The sequence below is a fragment of the Balaenoptera musculus genome, chromosome 6 (genome assembly GCF_009873245.2).
Source record: "Balaenoptera musculus isolate JJ_BM4_2016_0621 chromosome 6, mBalMus1.pri.v3, whole genome shotgun sequence".
Lineage (NCBI taxonomy): Eukaryota > Metazoa > Chordata > Mammalia > Artiodactyla > Balaenopteridae > Balaenoptera > Balaenoptera musculus.
In genome coordinates this window covers 21,547,412-21,565,060 of record NC_045790.1, presented here as the reverse complement: position 1 = coordinate 21,565,060, position 17,649 = coordinate 21,547,412, and the positions used below count along the sequence as shown (strand labels likewise).

Genomic DNA, 17,649 nt, shown 5'->3' with positions numbered 1-17,649 from the left:
ACTTATCCCCAGGGTCCACTAGGAATCCTGTAATTTTTCATCCAATTAAATCAGTAATACAGATATGTGCCATCTTTCAATGTTTCACTTCATTAAAAAAGAAAAAAAGAATAGGGACCAACCAGAAATCAAGCCAAAAGATTTAGAACTTGAATACGCTTTATAGGCTTTTCCGATTGCTCCATTATCTTGGTTTTGTCTGTAGTAAGTTCATCTCCTGATGATTGACTGTCTTGTCTGTCTAGCCTTAGTGGGTTTCTTTGGTGTTGTGGAATTTTAGTGTGCATGTTTATCTTGACAGAGAGTATCCCCCAGCCCCTGACCTACACCACACACACACACACACACACACACACACACACACACACACACACACCCTTACCCCTCCCCACCGCTGTCTGCCTTACTTCCTCTGGTTCCCAGTGGCCTTTGTCACCAGCTGAGAAGCGCTTGCCTGTGGTTGAACTGGAACCCCACGTTCCTGGGCAGTGTTTCCAGCCCCACTAGCTCTGTATTTCAGGTACTTTTAGGCCCTGTTTTCTTCCCTGTGTGCGAGCCCTGGATGACTTCTTCCTGCTCCTGCCCTGGGTGCACTGGGCAGCAACACTCAACCTTGTGATTTTTGTTCTGTTCAGACCAGTGATTAGCTTGTTTTTGAGGATATCTCTGTTTTGTCACATGCTTTCTTTTTCTACTTTCCTTATTGCGGCTTGTGCTGGATGGTGTGGTAGAAGGGAGGAGGGACTTTCTGAATATGAATTTGCATCATAAATTTAGTGAGATTAGATTTAGTGCTTTCAAAAAGAAGTAAAGTTGATTCTCATTATTTGCAGATTCCATATTTGCAAGTTTGCTTATTACCTAAAATGTATTTTTAACCCCCCAATCAGTTCTCACAGCACTTTCATGGTCATTCATAGACATGCCCAGAGCAGTGAAAATTTTGAATTGCCCAATGCACACATGCACACATTCCCAGCTGAGCTTGAACAAAATGACACTCTGCCTAATGTCCCAACTCATACTGTAAACAAATGTCCTTTTTGTGGTCTATTTAGTCCCATGTTTTTTGCATTTTTGTACTTTTTGTTGGTAATTTGCCATTTAAAATGCCCCCAATAATGGTGCTGAAGTGCTGTCTGGTGTCCTAAGCACAAGATGTGCCTTATGGAGAAAGCATGTGTCTTAGATAAGCTTCCTTCAGACACAAGTTATTGGTCTGTTGGTCATGAGATCGATGTTAATGAATCAACAATACTTATTAAATAAGGTGTCTTTAAACAGAGCACAATAAAACAAGGTTCTTTATTGATCGGTTGATTAGAACGCTGTGACCAGAGGCTCACAGGAACCTAACCCTGTGTTTCTCCAGCAGCAGTGATTCCGTATTCGCTCATTCAATGTTTGAGGCAACATTCTAGAACAAAATTACCCCAAATAACAAGAATGGGCTATACCTATGTGAGAGAAAAATCACAACCTTCCCCAAGCAGTTCCAAGAAGGAGCCCCAGGCAGCCTTCTCTCCTAGCCCTCACGGACGTTTGCTCCTCTCTGACTGTTCTCCTTTGCAGGGTACTTTCTGAATTTCCTGGAGCCGGTGAACAATATCACCATAGTCCAAGGCCAGACAGCGATTCTGCACTGCAAGGTGGCCGGAAACCCGCCGCCCAGCGTGCGGTGGCTGAAGAACGACGCCCCGGTCGTGCAGGAGCCCCGGCGTATCATCATCCGCAAGACGGAATACGGTTCTCGGCTGCGGATCCAGGACCTGGACACGACGGACACCGGCTACTACCAGTGCGTGGCCACCAATGGGGTGAAGACCATCACTGCCACTGGCGTCCTGTTCGTGCGGCTCGGTGAGTGGGGACAGTCCCCGGTGTGCTGCTTATCAGATAGGAAAGTCCCCAGCCACCGAGCAGCAGATGAATGTGCAGTTTGAAACTGAACACACACAAGTCAGCAGAGAGGAAATCAATAAAACCCTTCCCCGAGGCCTTTCCCATTGTGCACGAGGTCCTGGCTTAACCTGTTACCCATTTACTAGTAATAAAAGAAAATAGACGCAGATGGAGAGGTCTGTAAACCTGGAGTGCAGAACATAATCTCAGGCAGGCTGTGTGTCAGGAGGTCACCCCACGGGGAGGCTGGCCACGCACGCTTCAAGCCCAGGCGATCCAGACAGGCACCCACCCACCCACCCACAGAAACCCAGCCCGGCCCAGAGGATGGGCAGGGAGCAGAGCGTGAGGACAATTCTGTACTCTTGTGCTTGTCACAGGTGGCATGAAGCAATTAAATGGCAAGCAGGAATATGTCCCTTTCATCCCAGTTCTGTGGAGGTCCCTGCAATGGCCCAGCCATTCTGTCACCAGTAAGACAGATCTTGTGAATCAAGTTTAGGTGAGAAGAGAGAAAAGACAGCAAAAACTCCCAAAATATCTCCTGACATTTCTGCATCAACACAGAGCACCCCTTCCATCCTTGGTGGTTTCCCCCATCCTTGGCATATAATACTGGGCAGGGGCAGAGCTGGAGGCCGAAGGCCGCTCACCACAAATGAGCACCCTGGGCTGCGGTTGCCTTTACCACGGGCTGGATTGGAAAAAAAATTTATTCCAAATCATGAAGTATTAATAACTTGTCTTTTTTCTTTTCCTTTAGGTCCAACACACAGCCCAAATCATAACTTTCAGTAAGTATTTGCTTTCCTCAAACCATTTTCTCATTCTTTGTGGGCTTCCGTTATGTAAGAACCCCGGCTTTAAATCGGGCAAACACATGTTTCTGCTGAATTTGCTAGAAGTTGGCTGGACTTCACACAAGGATGGCAATGTGCTTGCTTTTGGCTGGAGAACTGTTATATTTTCCATGTTGAGTGTTAGGGAAAAAGTCATAAAAGCAGGCAAAGTTAATTGCTTTCAGAGATCGTGACCTTGCAGGTCAACTGGAGGCAGTGTAAGTGTACAGACCAGGTTGCTGGGGCTGCCAGGACCCTGGTGTCCTGGACACATTTAAAACAGGGAGGCAGTACCCTGAAGTCCCAGCGCCGCCCTAACTGCATCACCAACTGCAGTCTACAAAATGTATGCCTGTCAAGCCTCGGGGAACCTCCACCATAGGCGAGGTCTCAGACCCACTTCAGAAGACTGAGACTCAGAGCCTGGCTCAGGGGTCTTCACCCACCTGCGGGCAGGTTCTGGCTGTGAACTCAGGCCTCTTGTTTCCCGGTGTAACGTCTTTTCTCCTCCGGACCGCACACATCCATGGGAATCACTCTTTTCAGCACCTGTGTTCGAGGTTAGCCATGGCTGTTGGATTCCTCATTTTCTATTCAGGCATATCAGAAAGCCTTTGCTTCACATCTGAAAGTTCTGAGCAGTGGCGCAGACGTTGTGCTGGTCAGCCAAGCAGTGTTTGCTTCTCTGTGTCCCCCTGCTGCCTCGTAAACCCTGGCCATTGGGGTGAGGTGGGTGGGCAGGGGCCCCTCTTAGCTTACATCAGGTGCCACTTGCAGAAGGCAGATTTTTGAGAGCTTTCTGTGCTGAGCCGTAGTGTCCAAGCATTTCTCCTTAATAATCATTCATGAATAGAGTGAGAAAAGAAGAAATTGCATCCAGGGCACATCTGTGAGGCTTTCGAAAAGGTATAAGTCATTCAAAAGTTGAATTCTTATTTTCGTTTATATCTATATCTTATGTTGTCTGTTTATGTATAATTAAAGTAAATATTATATAACATAAACATATATATTGAGATATATATAAATAAATAATTTACGCATAATTATAATGTAATTTATTAAATATATAAATATCAAATATACTTACCTATTTAATTTTATATACAATTAAAATTTTTTTCTATGTTTTTTAAAAATTTATTTTATCGAAGTATAATTGATTTACAATGTTGTGTTAGCTTACATTTTACTGTGCTAGCCTATCTTTCCATCCGTTTCCATTCATCAGTTGTCTTATTTCTTTTATTCATTTCACAATAATTTGCAGATATTTGTACACTTATCCTGAAATATTTTGGATATCATTATGGATTATGATATCATTTAGAAATATTATGGAAATCATTGACAAGAGTCCAACATCTGTGTACTTACTATTCTTGTTTCTTCTTTTTGAGTTAAAACTTACATTAAGTATTCTATTAATAAGGCCCAAACAATGCAAAAACCTCTGCAATCTAACCCTTATCCAGGTGCAGGACATTCCTATCACTCTAGAAAGTTCCATCATGCAACTTCTTGATCACTTCCTCTCCTCCCCAGGCAACAACTGTTCTGATTTTTTTCTACCATGAGCTAGTTTTACGTGTTTTAGAACTTCATAGAAATGAAATCCTACAATACATAGCCACCTGAGCCTGGTTTCCTTCACTTGACATGATTCTCTCGAGAGTCATCTATGCTGTACATGTTTCACTAGGCTGCTGCTATTTATTGCCAAATAGTGTTCCCTTGTGTGACTGTATCAGTTTATCCATTTTCCTCTTGATGGACACCTGAGCAGGTTGCATCTTTTGACACTGATGAATAAGCTGCTTTGGATAGTCTCATACAAGTTTTTTGTGGACATGTATTTCCATTTCTGCTAGGTAAATACCTAGGGTCAAAGTGCTGACTTATAGGGTATGTGTGTGCTGAGTTTTGTAAGAAATACCAGACCTTTTCCTAAGGTGATTGTACCACTCTGTACTTCCACCAGCAGGTAGGAAAATTATGGTCACTGCATTGTTTGCCAACATTTGATCTGGTTGGTCTTTCTAAGTTGAGCCATTCTGATGTGTGTGTAGTGGTTCAAGTGATCTTTATGTCATTCTGGCTTCTTAAAAAAGTAGTTTTTATTAGTTGTTTTAAATTTTCAAACAGATGCATTTAAGACAGTGAAGTTTCCTCTGAATACCATTTTGGCTACATCTTTTTCCCCTCCAGGCAACATAAGCTTTTGTTTTTTGTTATTTTCTGATTTTTGTTGTATTATTATCAGTGAATTTGGGATGTATTTTACAGTTGGTAGTTGGTTGAGATTTTCTTTGTGTCCAATTAGATATGGTAAATTTTTGTGAATATTTCCTGTTGTTTCAAAAAATAAATGTGCTGTGATGGTAGCCAGTACACAATATTTCAATTCATATATTAAATCACATATGTTAAGTGTGTTATTAAAAGTGTCTATATTTTTTGTTCACATTGGTTACAGATATCTGAAAATATATGAAAGTTGTCTATACTCATTTCGGATTTGCCAATTTCTATCAGTTTTCTATTTTTTTAAATTTTGAGTTTATGTTCTTAAATACCTCCAGGTTTGAGACTATATAGCTTTTGTTTCATTTTGTCTTGTTTTTAAGTCTCTTTTGAGGCTTTTTGCCTTGAATTCGATTTTGCCTAGCAATAATATTGCTCCACCTACTTTCTTTTTATTTGCATTTGCTAGAAAGCTGTTTTACTATTCCTGTCCCACTTTTTCCCTCAACCTTTTTGTGTTCTGTTTTATGTAGGTCTCTTGTAAATAGCATATAAGTGCAGTTTTTCTAGAGGTGGGTGAGGAGGGGGGTTTGCCAATCTGGAAGTCCAGGTTAATACATGTAGGTTAAGTTCATTTTAACAAATATACAATACTCCATTCTGTGAGTCAGTCTCACTTTAATTGTCCATGTGTCTACTCAGTGAAGGTTAGTTGTTTTCACTGATGCAGACCATCTTATGTAAACACCTTTCCATGTCTACTTGTCCCAGTGGGCCAGAGTCCTCCAGCAGTAGAAGTCTGGGAGTGGAATTGCAGGTATGCACTTCCCACCTCTACCGTGTATGGTCAGATTGCCCTCCAAAGTGATAAAGGACTTCCTAGTCCCACCGGCAAAGCATGAGTTCTTATTTCCCCATGTTTTCCAGCACGTGGTATTATCAGAACTCAAAATTTTGCCAATATCTTGGGTGTCGGTTGTAAGTTATAGTAATTTTACATTAGATTTCACCAGTAAACAGTGAAGTTGAACATATTTGTATTGGTTTAATAACCGTTGGATTGCCAGTTCAAATACAGTCCATTCTTATTTATAGACTCAATACTTGCAAATTTTCTTACTCAGTAAAATTTCTTTGTAACCCCCAAATCAATACTCAGGATGTTTCCATGGTCACTCATGGATATGCACACAACAGTGAAAAATTTGAGTTGCCCAGTGCATGCGTTCCCAGCTGAGATCTGCCATCTTGTTTCAGCTCTCCTGCTGTGCACAAGAGTCCTTTTCTGGGTCTGTTTATATTTTGTACTTTTCGTTGGTGATTTTGATGTTTAGACTGGCCCCAAGCACAGTGCTGAAGTGCTGTCTTATGTTCCTAAGCACCAGAAGGCTATGATGTGCCTTGTGGAGGAAATACGTTAGATAAGCTTCATTCAAGCATGAGTTACAGTGCTGTTGGCCCCAAGCTTATTATTAATGAATCACCAACCACATTAAATAAGACATCTTTAAACAGAAACACACATAAAACAAGGTTATGTATTGATTGGTTGATGAAAACGTTATGACCACAGACTTGCAGAAAAGTATCTCTTTATTTGCCTTAGGAACAATGGCTCAGTATTTGCTAATTCAGTGTTTGTGGCAACTTTATAGAAAATGACTGTCACAGACAACCAGAGTCGACTGTATTTTGTCCATTTTTCATTAGGACGTTTGTCTTTTTCATATTGATTTGCAAGAGTCTTAAAATATATTCTAGATACAATTTTTACACAGTTTCTACTCCATCTAGAATTGATTTTTATGCTGGTATCAGCTAGGGTTCTACTGTAATATTTTCCTATCTCAATGGCCTAGTGCCTTGGCATCATCTAATGAATAGCCACATCTGTAATCATTAAATTTAATGTCACTTCTGTCATCTGTGAAATTTCTATACATGCGGATCTGCTTCTAGGCTCTCTATTCTGTTCTAGTAACTTTTGTGCCTGGAATAAATACCACAATATTCTAACACTATATCTTTGTAATATATCTTGCTATATGTAGAGAAATATTTTTGCTTATTACTATGGATTAAATTGTGCCCCCCCACCAAATTCAGATATTGAAGCTTTAACCCCCCTTCATGGGACTGTATTGAAGATAGGGCCTTTAAGTAGGTAATTAAGGTTAAATGAGGTCTTAAGGGTGGGTCCCTGATCTGATAGGGCTGGTGTCCTTATAAGAAGAGGAAGATACATCAGAGATTGCTGTCTCTCCTTTCTGCCATGTGGGGACACAGCGAGAAGGTGGCCGTCTGAAAGCTGGGAACTAAATAGGGTTGCACTTTGATATTGAACTTAACCTCCAGAACTGTGAGAAGTCATTGTCTGTTGTTTAAGCCCCCCAGTCTGTGGTGTTTGTTATGGCAGCCTAAGCTGGCTAATACAGCTACCTTATTACTATACCATTTTTCTAAATTATCTTGACTGTTATCTTTTATTCTTCCATATGAATTTTATCAGTTTGTATTTTTATTGGAATTGCATAGAAGTTTGATTTTTACAGTTACTTTTTCAGATACAAAGGTGATTGTGTAGTTTTTCTCCTTTCAACGTATTAATATTACGGTATGTAATAGATTTCCTATTACTGGGTCGCTTCACAGTTCTAGACTGAAATCCACTTGGTCAGGGTGAGATATTCTTTTAATATTACGCTGAATTGATCTGCTAACTTTGTGTTGGCAGATGACCCGCTTTGTTCAGATACTTCATAGCCTAAGGCACCAGCCCATTGACGGCTGTCTTTTTTGTGACCATGATTTTTTTCCTCCCCATTGACTGTAATTATGTTTCGGCAGACTCACCTTCACCTCCTTTATGATATCTCTGGAAGTTGACCAGAACAAAGACAAAAAGAAGGAACATCAGCGGGTTTAAAACAGAATTACCCACAAGTTCTCCGTTTTTGTCTCTGGAATATCACTAGCTTATCCAATACTGTGACTCTCTCCTCTTGGGCCATTTCCTGAGAAAATGCACAGCAGTTAAAGCTCTTTCATTGTTGGTCTGGTGGTATATCCTGTACCTGCAAATGGAGAGTTGAAACAGTGAATAATCATACAGCCCTGGTTGATCCCTGTGTACAGCATGTCAGCATGGGGACACGCCGAGGTTGGTTCTGAACCGTGAACGGGGATGGTTGTGATGACTCATCCCCTCCAGGCTCTTCGCTCTCTTCCTCTGGCCGCTGCCCTCACACATCCACACACGTGGTCATCAGCAGTGTTGGTGGATATCAGTTTGTGTGTATTGAAGGAGATGGGGTGGGGGGTGGGGTGGAAATCCCCAGAGGTTAAGGGATTTATTACCATTAAAACATTGTTTTTCCTTCCATCCATTTGAAGGTGGGGTGAGGAGGGTGTGTGTATGGAGAACAAAAGCTTCAAGGACAGGCTGTGTCTCCACAGACGTAGGTTCAAAGACAGGGTGATTATAGCTTACTCAGGTAGCAGGTTTGGTAATGCGAGGGGATTAATGTGAGGCTGTGTGTCTCACATTTCATGTGTGGGTATCTTTTCTAGCTACTCTTTTAAAAAGTGGTTTATTTTCATGATGATAGACACATATGTACACTGGTGGGGTAGCCTGGTGGTAGCAAAGTCGTCGGGTGAAGGGGTCGGGAGTGCTCCCTGAAGCGTGAGCGTCAGGGCTTCCATGTTTCCTGTGTTGGTTGTCCTAGGCTACCCTGATGGCTCACAAGTAAATGCACGCCTAATGTGCTTCAACGAACGTCTGCTTAAAGGAAAATGTGTTGTTTTTTGGACAATTAAAAGTTACATTCATTATTGGCCGCTGGGAAATCACTTTCCTTGAGGCCATGTCTGAGCCCTTCTTGCTTCACGACTTGCAGGCAATTCCAAGGTTTCAGCCCTTCTCCACCCATAAGCTCATGACCCTGACATCTCCACTTCCAAGTCTGACTTATCTCCCCATCTCCAGGCCCCCCAGTTCAGCCCCATGGTGGGCATTTCCAGGCGGATGATTCACAGGCACCTCACAATTTGCATGTCTAAATGGATCTCAGCCATCTGCTACCTCAAACTCCTTCCATTGCTCTTTGGGAAACTGTCATAAACCTAGTTCAAACTTTATCCTAATTATAGGAAAATAGCACTATTAAAAAACCCCCTGAAACTGCCAACTGACTATCCAGTAATTAAAAATGACTTCAGGAGAAAGCAAGCTGCCTTACTGACAAGTTGGTAAAAGTAAATTAACTCAGACAAAAGGCTAACATTTAGCATTTGATGTTAAATTCATTAAACCACCAACCTAATGAAATTGAGTTGGAAGGGGGAGAGAAGCCAACCTAATTTTTTCTCCATGACTTCTTGTTGTGATAGGTTCTTTTTTCTGGAAAAGTAACTCCCCTTAAATCCCATAGTGCAGAACTTGAATAAAAGATAGAAACTTAATTCATTTTAAGATTATGTGATACAGGCGATAAGTGGCTAAACACAGTCATAAAGTAGTTAGAGACATACACACACATTCTTTTTAATTCAGATCATATAGTGACACAAATGAAAATGTTTGTGCTTTAGCAGTAATGATAATACTAGCACTTGATGGTAGAAGCACATTTAATGCTCCCACTAAATCTTTTTGTTTTCAGTTAAACTCATGTATCAGCTATGATGCCCTATTATACATGAATGAGAGCTTTTTACACACCAACCTCCAAATTCACCCAAAGTCACCAATCTTCCAAGGTTGATGTGAGAGGGACCAGCACCCTGAACATGACAGAAGAGAATAACGTTTGCTTGCCAATGAACTATTAGTGTTGGAGACACTGTTTCTCTGCCTCTGGCCGTCTCATGTGATCCTAGCCTTAGAGATGGCCATTGCAAAAGCCAATGTTTCTAAAAGGTTTTGCTGACTTGGGTTTTTATGACATGAATGTTGGTGTTGGCTTTATGAATGAATGTGCTCCGTTCACATTTTTGCCACATCAAATATGACATCAGTATAATTGCATGCAGGAGTATTTCATCTCAAAAGTAGAGAGGAATAAAGTATGATGTCTAATTTTCAAGGAAATCATTCATTCATTTATTCATTTATTTCACAAATTTATATTGAGGGCCAGCTATGTGCCAGGCCCTGTTCAAGTTATTGGGGATCCAACAATGAATGAAACAGACAAAAACTAAAAACTCCTGCCTTGTGCTGCTTACATTTTCCTGGGAGACTCTTATGTCTGGCTTCTTTCACAAAATGTAATATCTGAAAAATACTTTCTGTGGTTTATTCCTTTTTATTGATGACAATTCTGTTGTATGAAGATACTACAATGTATTATCTGTTGATGGACATTTGGGCTTCTAATTTGGAGCAATTATAAATAGACTGCTATGAATATTTAATTTGGGGGAACATGTTTTCATTTTTCTAGAATAAATCCTAGGTGTAAGATTGCTCAGTCAGATGGTATGTATATATATAAACTGTATAAGAAATTGCCAAATTCTTCCCCAAAGTGACCTTTCCATTTTATACTGCCACCAGCAACGTATGAGAGTTCCAGTTGCCCCACATCCATACCAACATTTGATAGTCAGTCATTTAATTGTAGCCATTCTAGTGTCTTGCATCGTGATGTTTCATGGTGTTTTAATTATATTTCTTCAGTCACTAAAAATGGGGCCATCTTCTAAGGACACACTTTTGTGAAGTATCTGTTAGGCCTTTTGTACAATTTTTACTGTGTTGTTTGTCTTCTTATTGAGTTATGGGAGTTCTTTATATTTTCTGTATACAATTTCTTTGTCAGATATTATAAGGTGTTTTCTACCAGCTTGTGGTTTGCCTTTTTAATTTTCTTAATGCTGTCTTTTGATGATCAGGAAATTTTAATTTTGGTAAATCTGATTTATGGTTTTTTTCTTTTATGCATCATGTCTAAGAAACCTTTGCTCTCACCTACCTCAATACTATAAAGATATTCTCCTGTGATTCCTTCTGTAAGCATTTTAATTTTAGCTTTTATGTTTAGGCCTATGATCCATCTTCAAAACAATTTTTGTGTATGGTGTGAGTTAATGCGTTTAAGTTCATTTTTTTCCATACAAATATCCAGTTGTTCCAGCATCATTTTTGAAAAGACTGTTCTGTCTCCCTTGAATGTGTTAGTGCCTTTATTGAAAATCACTTGACTACATGTGAAGATATATTTTGGAATTCTCTGTTATGTTCTATTGATCTATCCTTACACTCCAATACCACATTGTCTTAATAACTGCAATATTACAGTAAGTCTTAAAATCAAGGGGTGTAAATCTTCCATCATTCTTCTTCTCTTTCATGATTGTTTTAGCTACTCTAGTACCTTTGCATTTCCATTTAAATTCTAGAGTGTTTGTTAGTTTCTACCACAGTGCCTACTGGGATGTTTTTAACTTTTGATTTTGAAATAACTTCAGACTTATAAAAAAGTCACAGGAATAGTAATAAGTAATCCCATATGACTTTACCCAGGTTTACCAATTTTTTGTCATTCTGCCATATTTGACTTATCATTCCCTCTATGCCTGTTTGCAACTATTATTGTTTTCTGAACCATATGAGAGTAGGTTGCATTCATTACACCCCTTTGCCCTTTAACACTTCAGTGTATATTCCCTAAGACCAACAGTGTTTCCTTACAGAACGACAGCTTCAACTTCAGGATATATGTCTTTGAATTGCCATTCATACTCCAATTTCTTTCATTGTCCCAGTAATGCTTTTTAGATCCCCCCGCCCCTGGGTACAGCTCCTCACCATGTTGCTTTAGTCCCCTTTACTCTGCAACAGTTCCTGGACCCTTCATGACACTGAGATTTTTGATAAGTGGGGAACGGTTATTGTGTAGAATATCACTAAATTTGAGTTTGGCTGATGTTTACTCATGATTAGAATCTGGTTATGCATTTTTGACTGAAATAATGTAAGTGATATTTCCTTCTCAGGGTATCACTTCTGGAGGTACATGATGTCAGTTTGCCCCCTATTGGTGACGTTAATTTTTCTCACTTGGTTAAGATCTGTTTTCTCATAATACAGTTATTTTTCTTTTTGTAGTAAAAGGTAATTTGCGGGGAAATCCTGCTAGGATTTTGATGGGGTGATATTGCACTTTGGGAACATTGACTTCTTTAAACTATTGAGTGTTCCAATCTATGAACATGGTATGTATTTCTATTTATTTGGGTTTTCTTTCCTTTCTCTCTGCAGTGTTTTGAGGTTTTAAGTGTGGAAGTCTTGTACATGTTAGGTTTATTTCTAAGTATTTTAACCATTTTAAGTGTATAATTCAGAGGTATTAAGCACAATCACATTGTTGTGCAATCATCACCACACCCCTCTCCAGAACACTTTCATCTTCCTGAACTGAAACTCTGTATCCATTAGACAATAATGCCCCATTCTTTCCGCCCCCAGCCCTTGACAACCACCATTCTACTTTCTATGAATTTGATTACTTCTCTGTGTATTTTTAATATTATTGTAAATGATATTTTTTAAAAATTTCATTTGCTAATTGGTGCTCAAATATAAAAATATAATTGATTATGTTGTCCTTATCTTGTGGCTTTACTAAATCCATATTAATTTTTGTAATTTTTTAATATATTCATTAGAATTTTCTATGTAAATTATGATATCTATGAGTGAAGACAGTTTTATTTCTTCCTTTCTAATCTGTAAGCCATTTATCTATCTATTTACCATCCCCTATCTATCTATCTATCTATCTCCTTATTGTAATGGTTAGGACTTCATGGCGATGTTGGGTAGAAGACGTAAGAGCAGATATCTTTGTCTTGTTTCTATATCTATGGGGAAAATGTTCCTTATTTCACCATTAAGTAAGAAATTCATTGTAGGTTTCTCATAGATGCCCTTTTTATTAGATTGACAGTTATTTTCTTTGTTGAAAGTTTTGATAATGAATGAGTGTTGGTTTTGTCAATTGCTTTTTTTTTTTAATATTAACTGAGATTATTACATGGTTTCTCTCTTTAGCTCTGTATTTTCAGTGATTGGTTTTTAAATGCTGAAGTAACTTTGTACTCCTGGGTTGACCCAGTTTGGTCCATTACTCATTTCTATATTGTCTTTTTATTTCGCTGGGTCCAGTTTGCTGTTGTTTAGTGGAGCATGTTGCCCTTTTGATCAGGGGGCATATTGGCTTATAATGTCCATGGAACAGACTTGTCAGCTTTTTGTATCAAGTTTATGTTTGCCTCATAAAATGAACTAGAAAGTATCTCTTACTCCTTTATTTTCTGAAAGAGTTTGTGTAAAATTGCTGATGTTTCTTCCTTAAATATTAGACAGAATTCACCAGTTTCTATTATTTTGGGCTGGAGATTTAATCATGGGAAGGTTTTTGACTACAACTCCAAGTTCTCTAAGAGATTTAGGGCTATTCTGAGTTTTTATTCCTATTTGTGCTAATTTTGGTGTATTGTCATTTGTCATTTTTTTCTAAGTTGTTGGATATATATATATCTATGTTCATTTATTATCTTTAACATCTATAGAGTCTTTGGTGAGTCTCCTTGTGCATTCCTGATATCGGTAATGTGTGTTTTCTCTTTTCTTAATCATTTTTTCTAGGTGTTAGCGATTTGGTTAATTTTTTGAAGAATGAACTTCTGGCTTTATTGATTTTTTTATTGTTTGTTTCCTATTTTATTGATTTCTGCTCTCATCATTAATATTTTTTTCTAATTACTTCAGGTTTAACTTGACACTCTTTTTCCAGCTTTTTAAGGTGAAAAATCTCATCTAATTTAAGCATTTAAAGCTATAAAGGTCTCTCTTAATTACTCTTTTAGCTTCATTCCACGATTTGGGGTATCCTGTTTTCATTTTTCATATTTTATATATTCTCATTCCATTTAAAATACCATTTAATTTTTCTTGCATTTTCTTTTTTGAGCCCAAAGGTTATTTAGAAGTGTGCTATTTAATTTCCAAATAGTTCGAGAGTTTCTAAATATATTTTTGTTACTGATTTCTACTTTAATTTTGTGTGATCAGAAATTTATGGTTTCAATTTTTTAATGTATTGTGAGTTATTTTATGGAGAGCATATGGTCTGTCTGGGTGAATGTGCCATGTACACGGACATGTGTATGCTGTCTTGCTGGGTATATTGTTCTGCAAATGTCCATTGGGTCAAGGGGGTGGTTAATGTTTCTGTTGTTTCTTCACTAATGTTTTTGTTTAGTTCAGTTAATTGCTGAGAGGTATTAAAATTTCCAACTATAATTATGGATTTTTCTGTTTTGCCCTCTAGTTCTGTCAATTCTTGTTTATATATTTTGAAGCTCTGATATTAGGTGCATTCATGTTATGTCTTTTTGCTTAATAGACCCTTTTATTTGAAAGAAGTTTTTGCTGAGTATGGAATCCAGGTTCACAGTTCATTTTCTCTGCTAGTGCCTTGAAGCTGTCATTTCCTTGTCTTCTGTTTTGCTTTGTTTCTGATGAGGAGTCAGCCATTATTTTTTATCTCCCCCTTTTTCTATTTATCCTAGGTTTTTAGCAAGTTGATTGTGACATCAGCAGGTGTGGTTTCCTTTGTATTTATTCCGCTTGCTTTTCACTGATCTTCCTTGGTTGGTGTGTTACTGTATTTTAATGAAATTTGGGAAAATTTTGGCCATCATTTCTTCAAACCTTTTTCCCAACTCCGTGTGTCTCTCCCCTCCTGTTGGGATTTGACTGTACATAAGTTAGACCTCCTGTACTTTCCTATAGCTTACTAAAGCTCTGTTTAATTTTTGGTAAATCTTTTTGTCTCTCTTTGTTTCAGTTTGGAAATTTTCCATTGACCTGTCCAGTTTACCAATTTTTTTCCCTAGTTTTATCCAATCTGTTGTTAATATCATACCATGAATGTTTTATTGGAGATTGTATGTTTTAGTTCTTCCAGTAGATTCTTTTACAGTTTCCATCTCTCCTGCAATCATCCATATCTTCATTATAGTTTCTTCTGTGCATTGTTTACCATACTCATAGTTCCTTAAAGTGCTGGTCTTCTAACATCTGGGTTTATTTCTCTTGACCATGGGTTATATTTCCCTGTTTCTTTACATGCCTGGTAATTTTTTATTGTACACCAGTCATTGTGGTTTATACTCTAGATTTTGTTACCTTCCTCTGAAGAGTGTTTTGTTACTGCAGCTTCTTACATTACTGGCAGGTCACCTGAAGCTTATGGAGTTTATCACTTTTTGTTGAAGCTGTTCCTTCCTCTGCTTCACTCAAGCAGGAAGCCTGTTTATTGCAGGCAGACCCTCTCATAATAAGAATAATAATTATGAAATGGTTTAACCACTTTTAACAAAAAAAACTGTTTGGGGAAAATGTTACCTTCCTACACAATGTGTAACTACATTTGAGTTTTGGTATTGATTACTTTTCAACCTCAAAGGAGCCTACTTTCTTTTAAAGGTTATTCATTATTTGTAACAAGGAATTTTTCTAAGGTTTTCTTCAAACCAGTTTTTGTTTTTAGCAGGTACCATTGCAGGGAAGGTGCTGACTGGCCCCACCATCTCCTCAGCCGTTTGTGAAGAAGTCCTTTCTATCACAGTATGATGGCTCCTTTTTCTGTTTCCTCCCAATCTCCTACTCCTTTCCTATTGCTTTTTTTCCCCCAATATTGTAGGTATCTCTCTCCCTCTCTCTCTCCTCCTTTACCATGAACTTGTTAGTATACAAGTCTCTTCTTCATCTGTGTTATTAGTGCCTGGCAGCATTAGGAATGGAGGAGATTTCCAAAATTGAGTTTCTATCACATTGATGTTCTGAGATTTGGCGAGCATGCTTGTTTCACTTGTGTGGTTTAAAGGATTTTATAGAAGGCAGCTTCTGTGTCAGCACTTTTCTTTAGTCTCTGAGCGACCAGTTTTACAGACTTACTCCAGCTCTGTCACTCTTCAGAGGTCCTAAACAATGCCAGGTGAAGATAAGACGTAATTCTGTTTGAAACTGAAAAGTAATTCCCACTTGTTTTCTCAAAATTCAGAAACCTGAAAGATGTCATTGTCCAACCATTTCTGTTTGCGTTTTTGGACATTCTCTAAAATCCAGATTAGAAGCTCACTGAGATGAGTAAGCTGTGAACACGATGTGATGGCCTTGAGCCCCTTCTCAGCGTGTCTTCCCTGCACCCTTGTTGCTCCCCCATCCTGTGGGCACCTGACCAGTGGCCAGGGAGAAGCCCACAGTGAGGGACTAGGCTTTCTATTCCTTGACTCTTGAGGCAGAGAAGAGAAATTGCTTGCTCTTGTGGGGGTCACCCAAGGGACTAACTGAATCAAATCTCATACCCTAGGTGGGCTGATGTTAATAAGAACGTGCACATCTTAATGCTTTTCCTGGCATAGCAGGCAAGTGACCTAAACCCAGACTGCAAACGGGGATACAGAGCTCACACACCAGGGCAGAGTTGACTTGAACTTGCGTTTGTGTATTTGGCAAGTGTAACATTGGTTTTAGTTTAATCAGCAGTTAACTCCAGCTCACAAAGGGTGAGAGAGGGGTGGGTTGCGTGTGTATTGTTAGCACATGTGCTTGCTTATTTAAACGATAGTTAAGGAATCCTTGACCCAAAGAAATAATGGCCGGTGAGCTTGAGAGAAAGGGCATCCGGCTCTCGCTGACACCAGAATCTCCTGTTTTAGATTATTTATGGCTCCAGGTTCTTTTCTTTGAAAAAGAAATTTTCTTCAGGGGCTGAGAAGACAGCAGAGGATGGAGAGAGCCAGAGGCGGCTGAAGTGACCGTGTCCTGCCAGACCCTTTGTCTCCACTGTTACGATCGTTCAGACTTTACATTTGTGAGAAAGCTAAGACAGGGATTCTTAAAGTCCATTTGGTTAAATTGGACACAACCCACATTTCGTTTGGGGATGGTCCAAATCAATGTAGGGTGGACGACAAGTATTAGGCTTATGGCAGGTGGCAGATTTGCTAGAAAACAAGTGACTTAATTACAGGCCTGAGGCACTTGCCGAAGCTTGTCCTGGGAGCTCCCGGGCCCTCTCCTTTGCTCCCCAGCAGACGGCAGCCCTAATATATGTGCTTTGGCCCACTTTTACTGTCTCCTTGAAGCATCCTCAGGGCCACTTTAAAAAGCACCTAGGTGCTTAGAATGACTGATTTTATTGTCCAAAGGCAGGACTAACAGGTTTTACCGAGAATAATTTAGCACAGACTCCAAGGGCACGTGTGCAGGCTGTTCCCTACAGGCTGGGGGGAAGGTCGGACTGCAGGGCAAGTGGTAGGGCTGTGCTTTTGAGAGTCTCCCTCTCTGTCCCCCGTATTTATACACGTGGTCTGCGCTATGGAGCAGTGGCGAGGTCACCACTCCCCTGTGGTGTAATAAGCACATATCGCTATACAAACTCTTTGAGGCCCTGCCTGACTTTTTGGAATCCTCTCCATTGCTTTCCTCTGTTTCAAAGAATTCTCTCCTACAGTTTAACGGTAGAACACAGTTTCTGAATGAACATCATTTTCATAAAAGCGTCGCTTGCAAACGACGGAAGTTAATAGGGGTGTAATGTTTCTGATATAGTTTAAGACTACGATGAAACATGTTAATCGTTAA

General features: G+C 39.3%; 1 protein-coding gene across 2 annotated transcripts in view; it reads left to right on the top strand.

Moving 5' to 3' along the window:
* ROR2 (receptor tyrosine kinase like orphan receptor 2) overlaps nucleotides 1-17,649 on the top strand; it is a 219,121-nt gene that overhangs the window by 187,828 nt on the left and 13,644 nt on the right. For both annotated transcript variants that reach the window (XR_005020403.1, XM_036856468.1), the window contains exons 3-4: nucleotides 1,573-1,860; nucleotides 2,666-2,696. Coding sequence is in view for 1 of the 2 variants with exons in the window: in XM_036856468.1 (XP_036712363.1) it covers nucleotides 1,573-1,860; nucleotides 2,666-2,696 (319 nt within the window). In the remaining variant the exon portion in view is untranslated. The remainder of the gene's footprint in view (nucleotides 1-1,572; nucleotides 1,861-2,665; nucleotides 2,697-17,649) is intronic.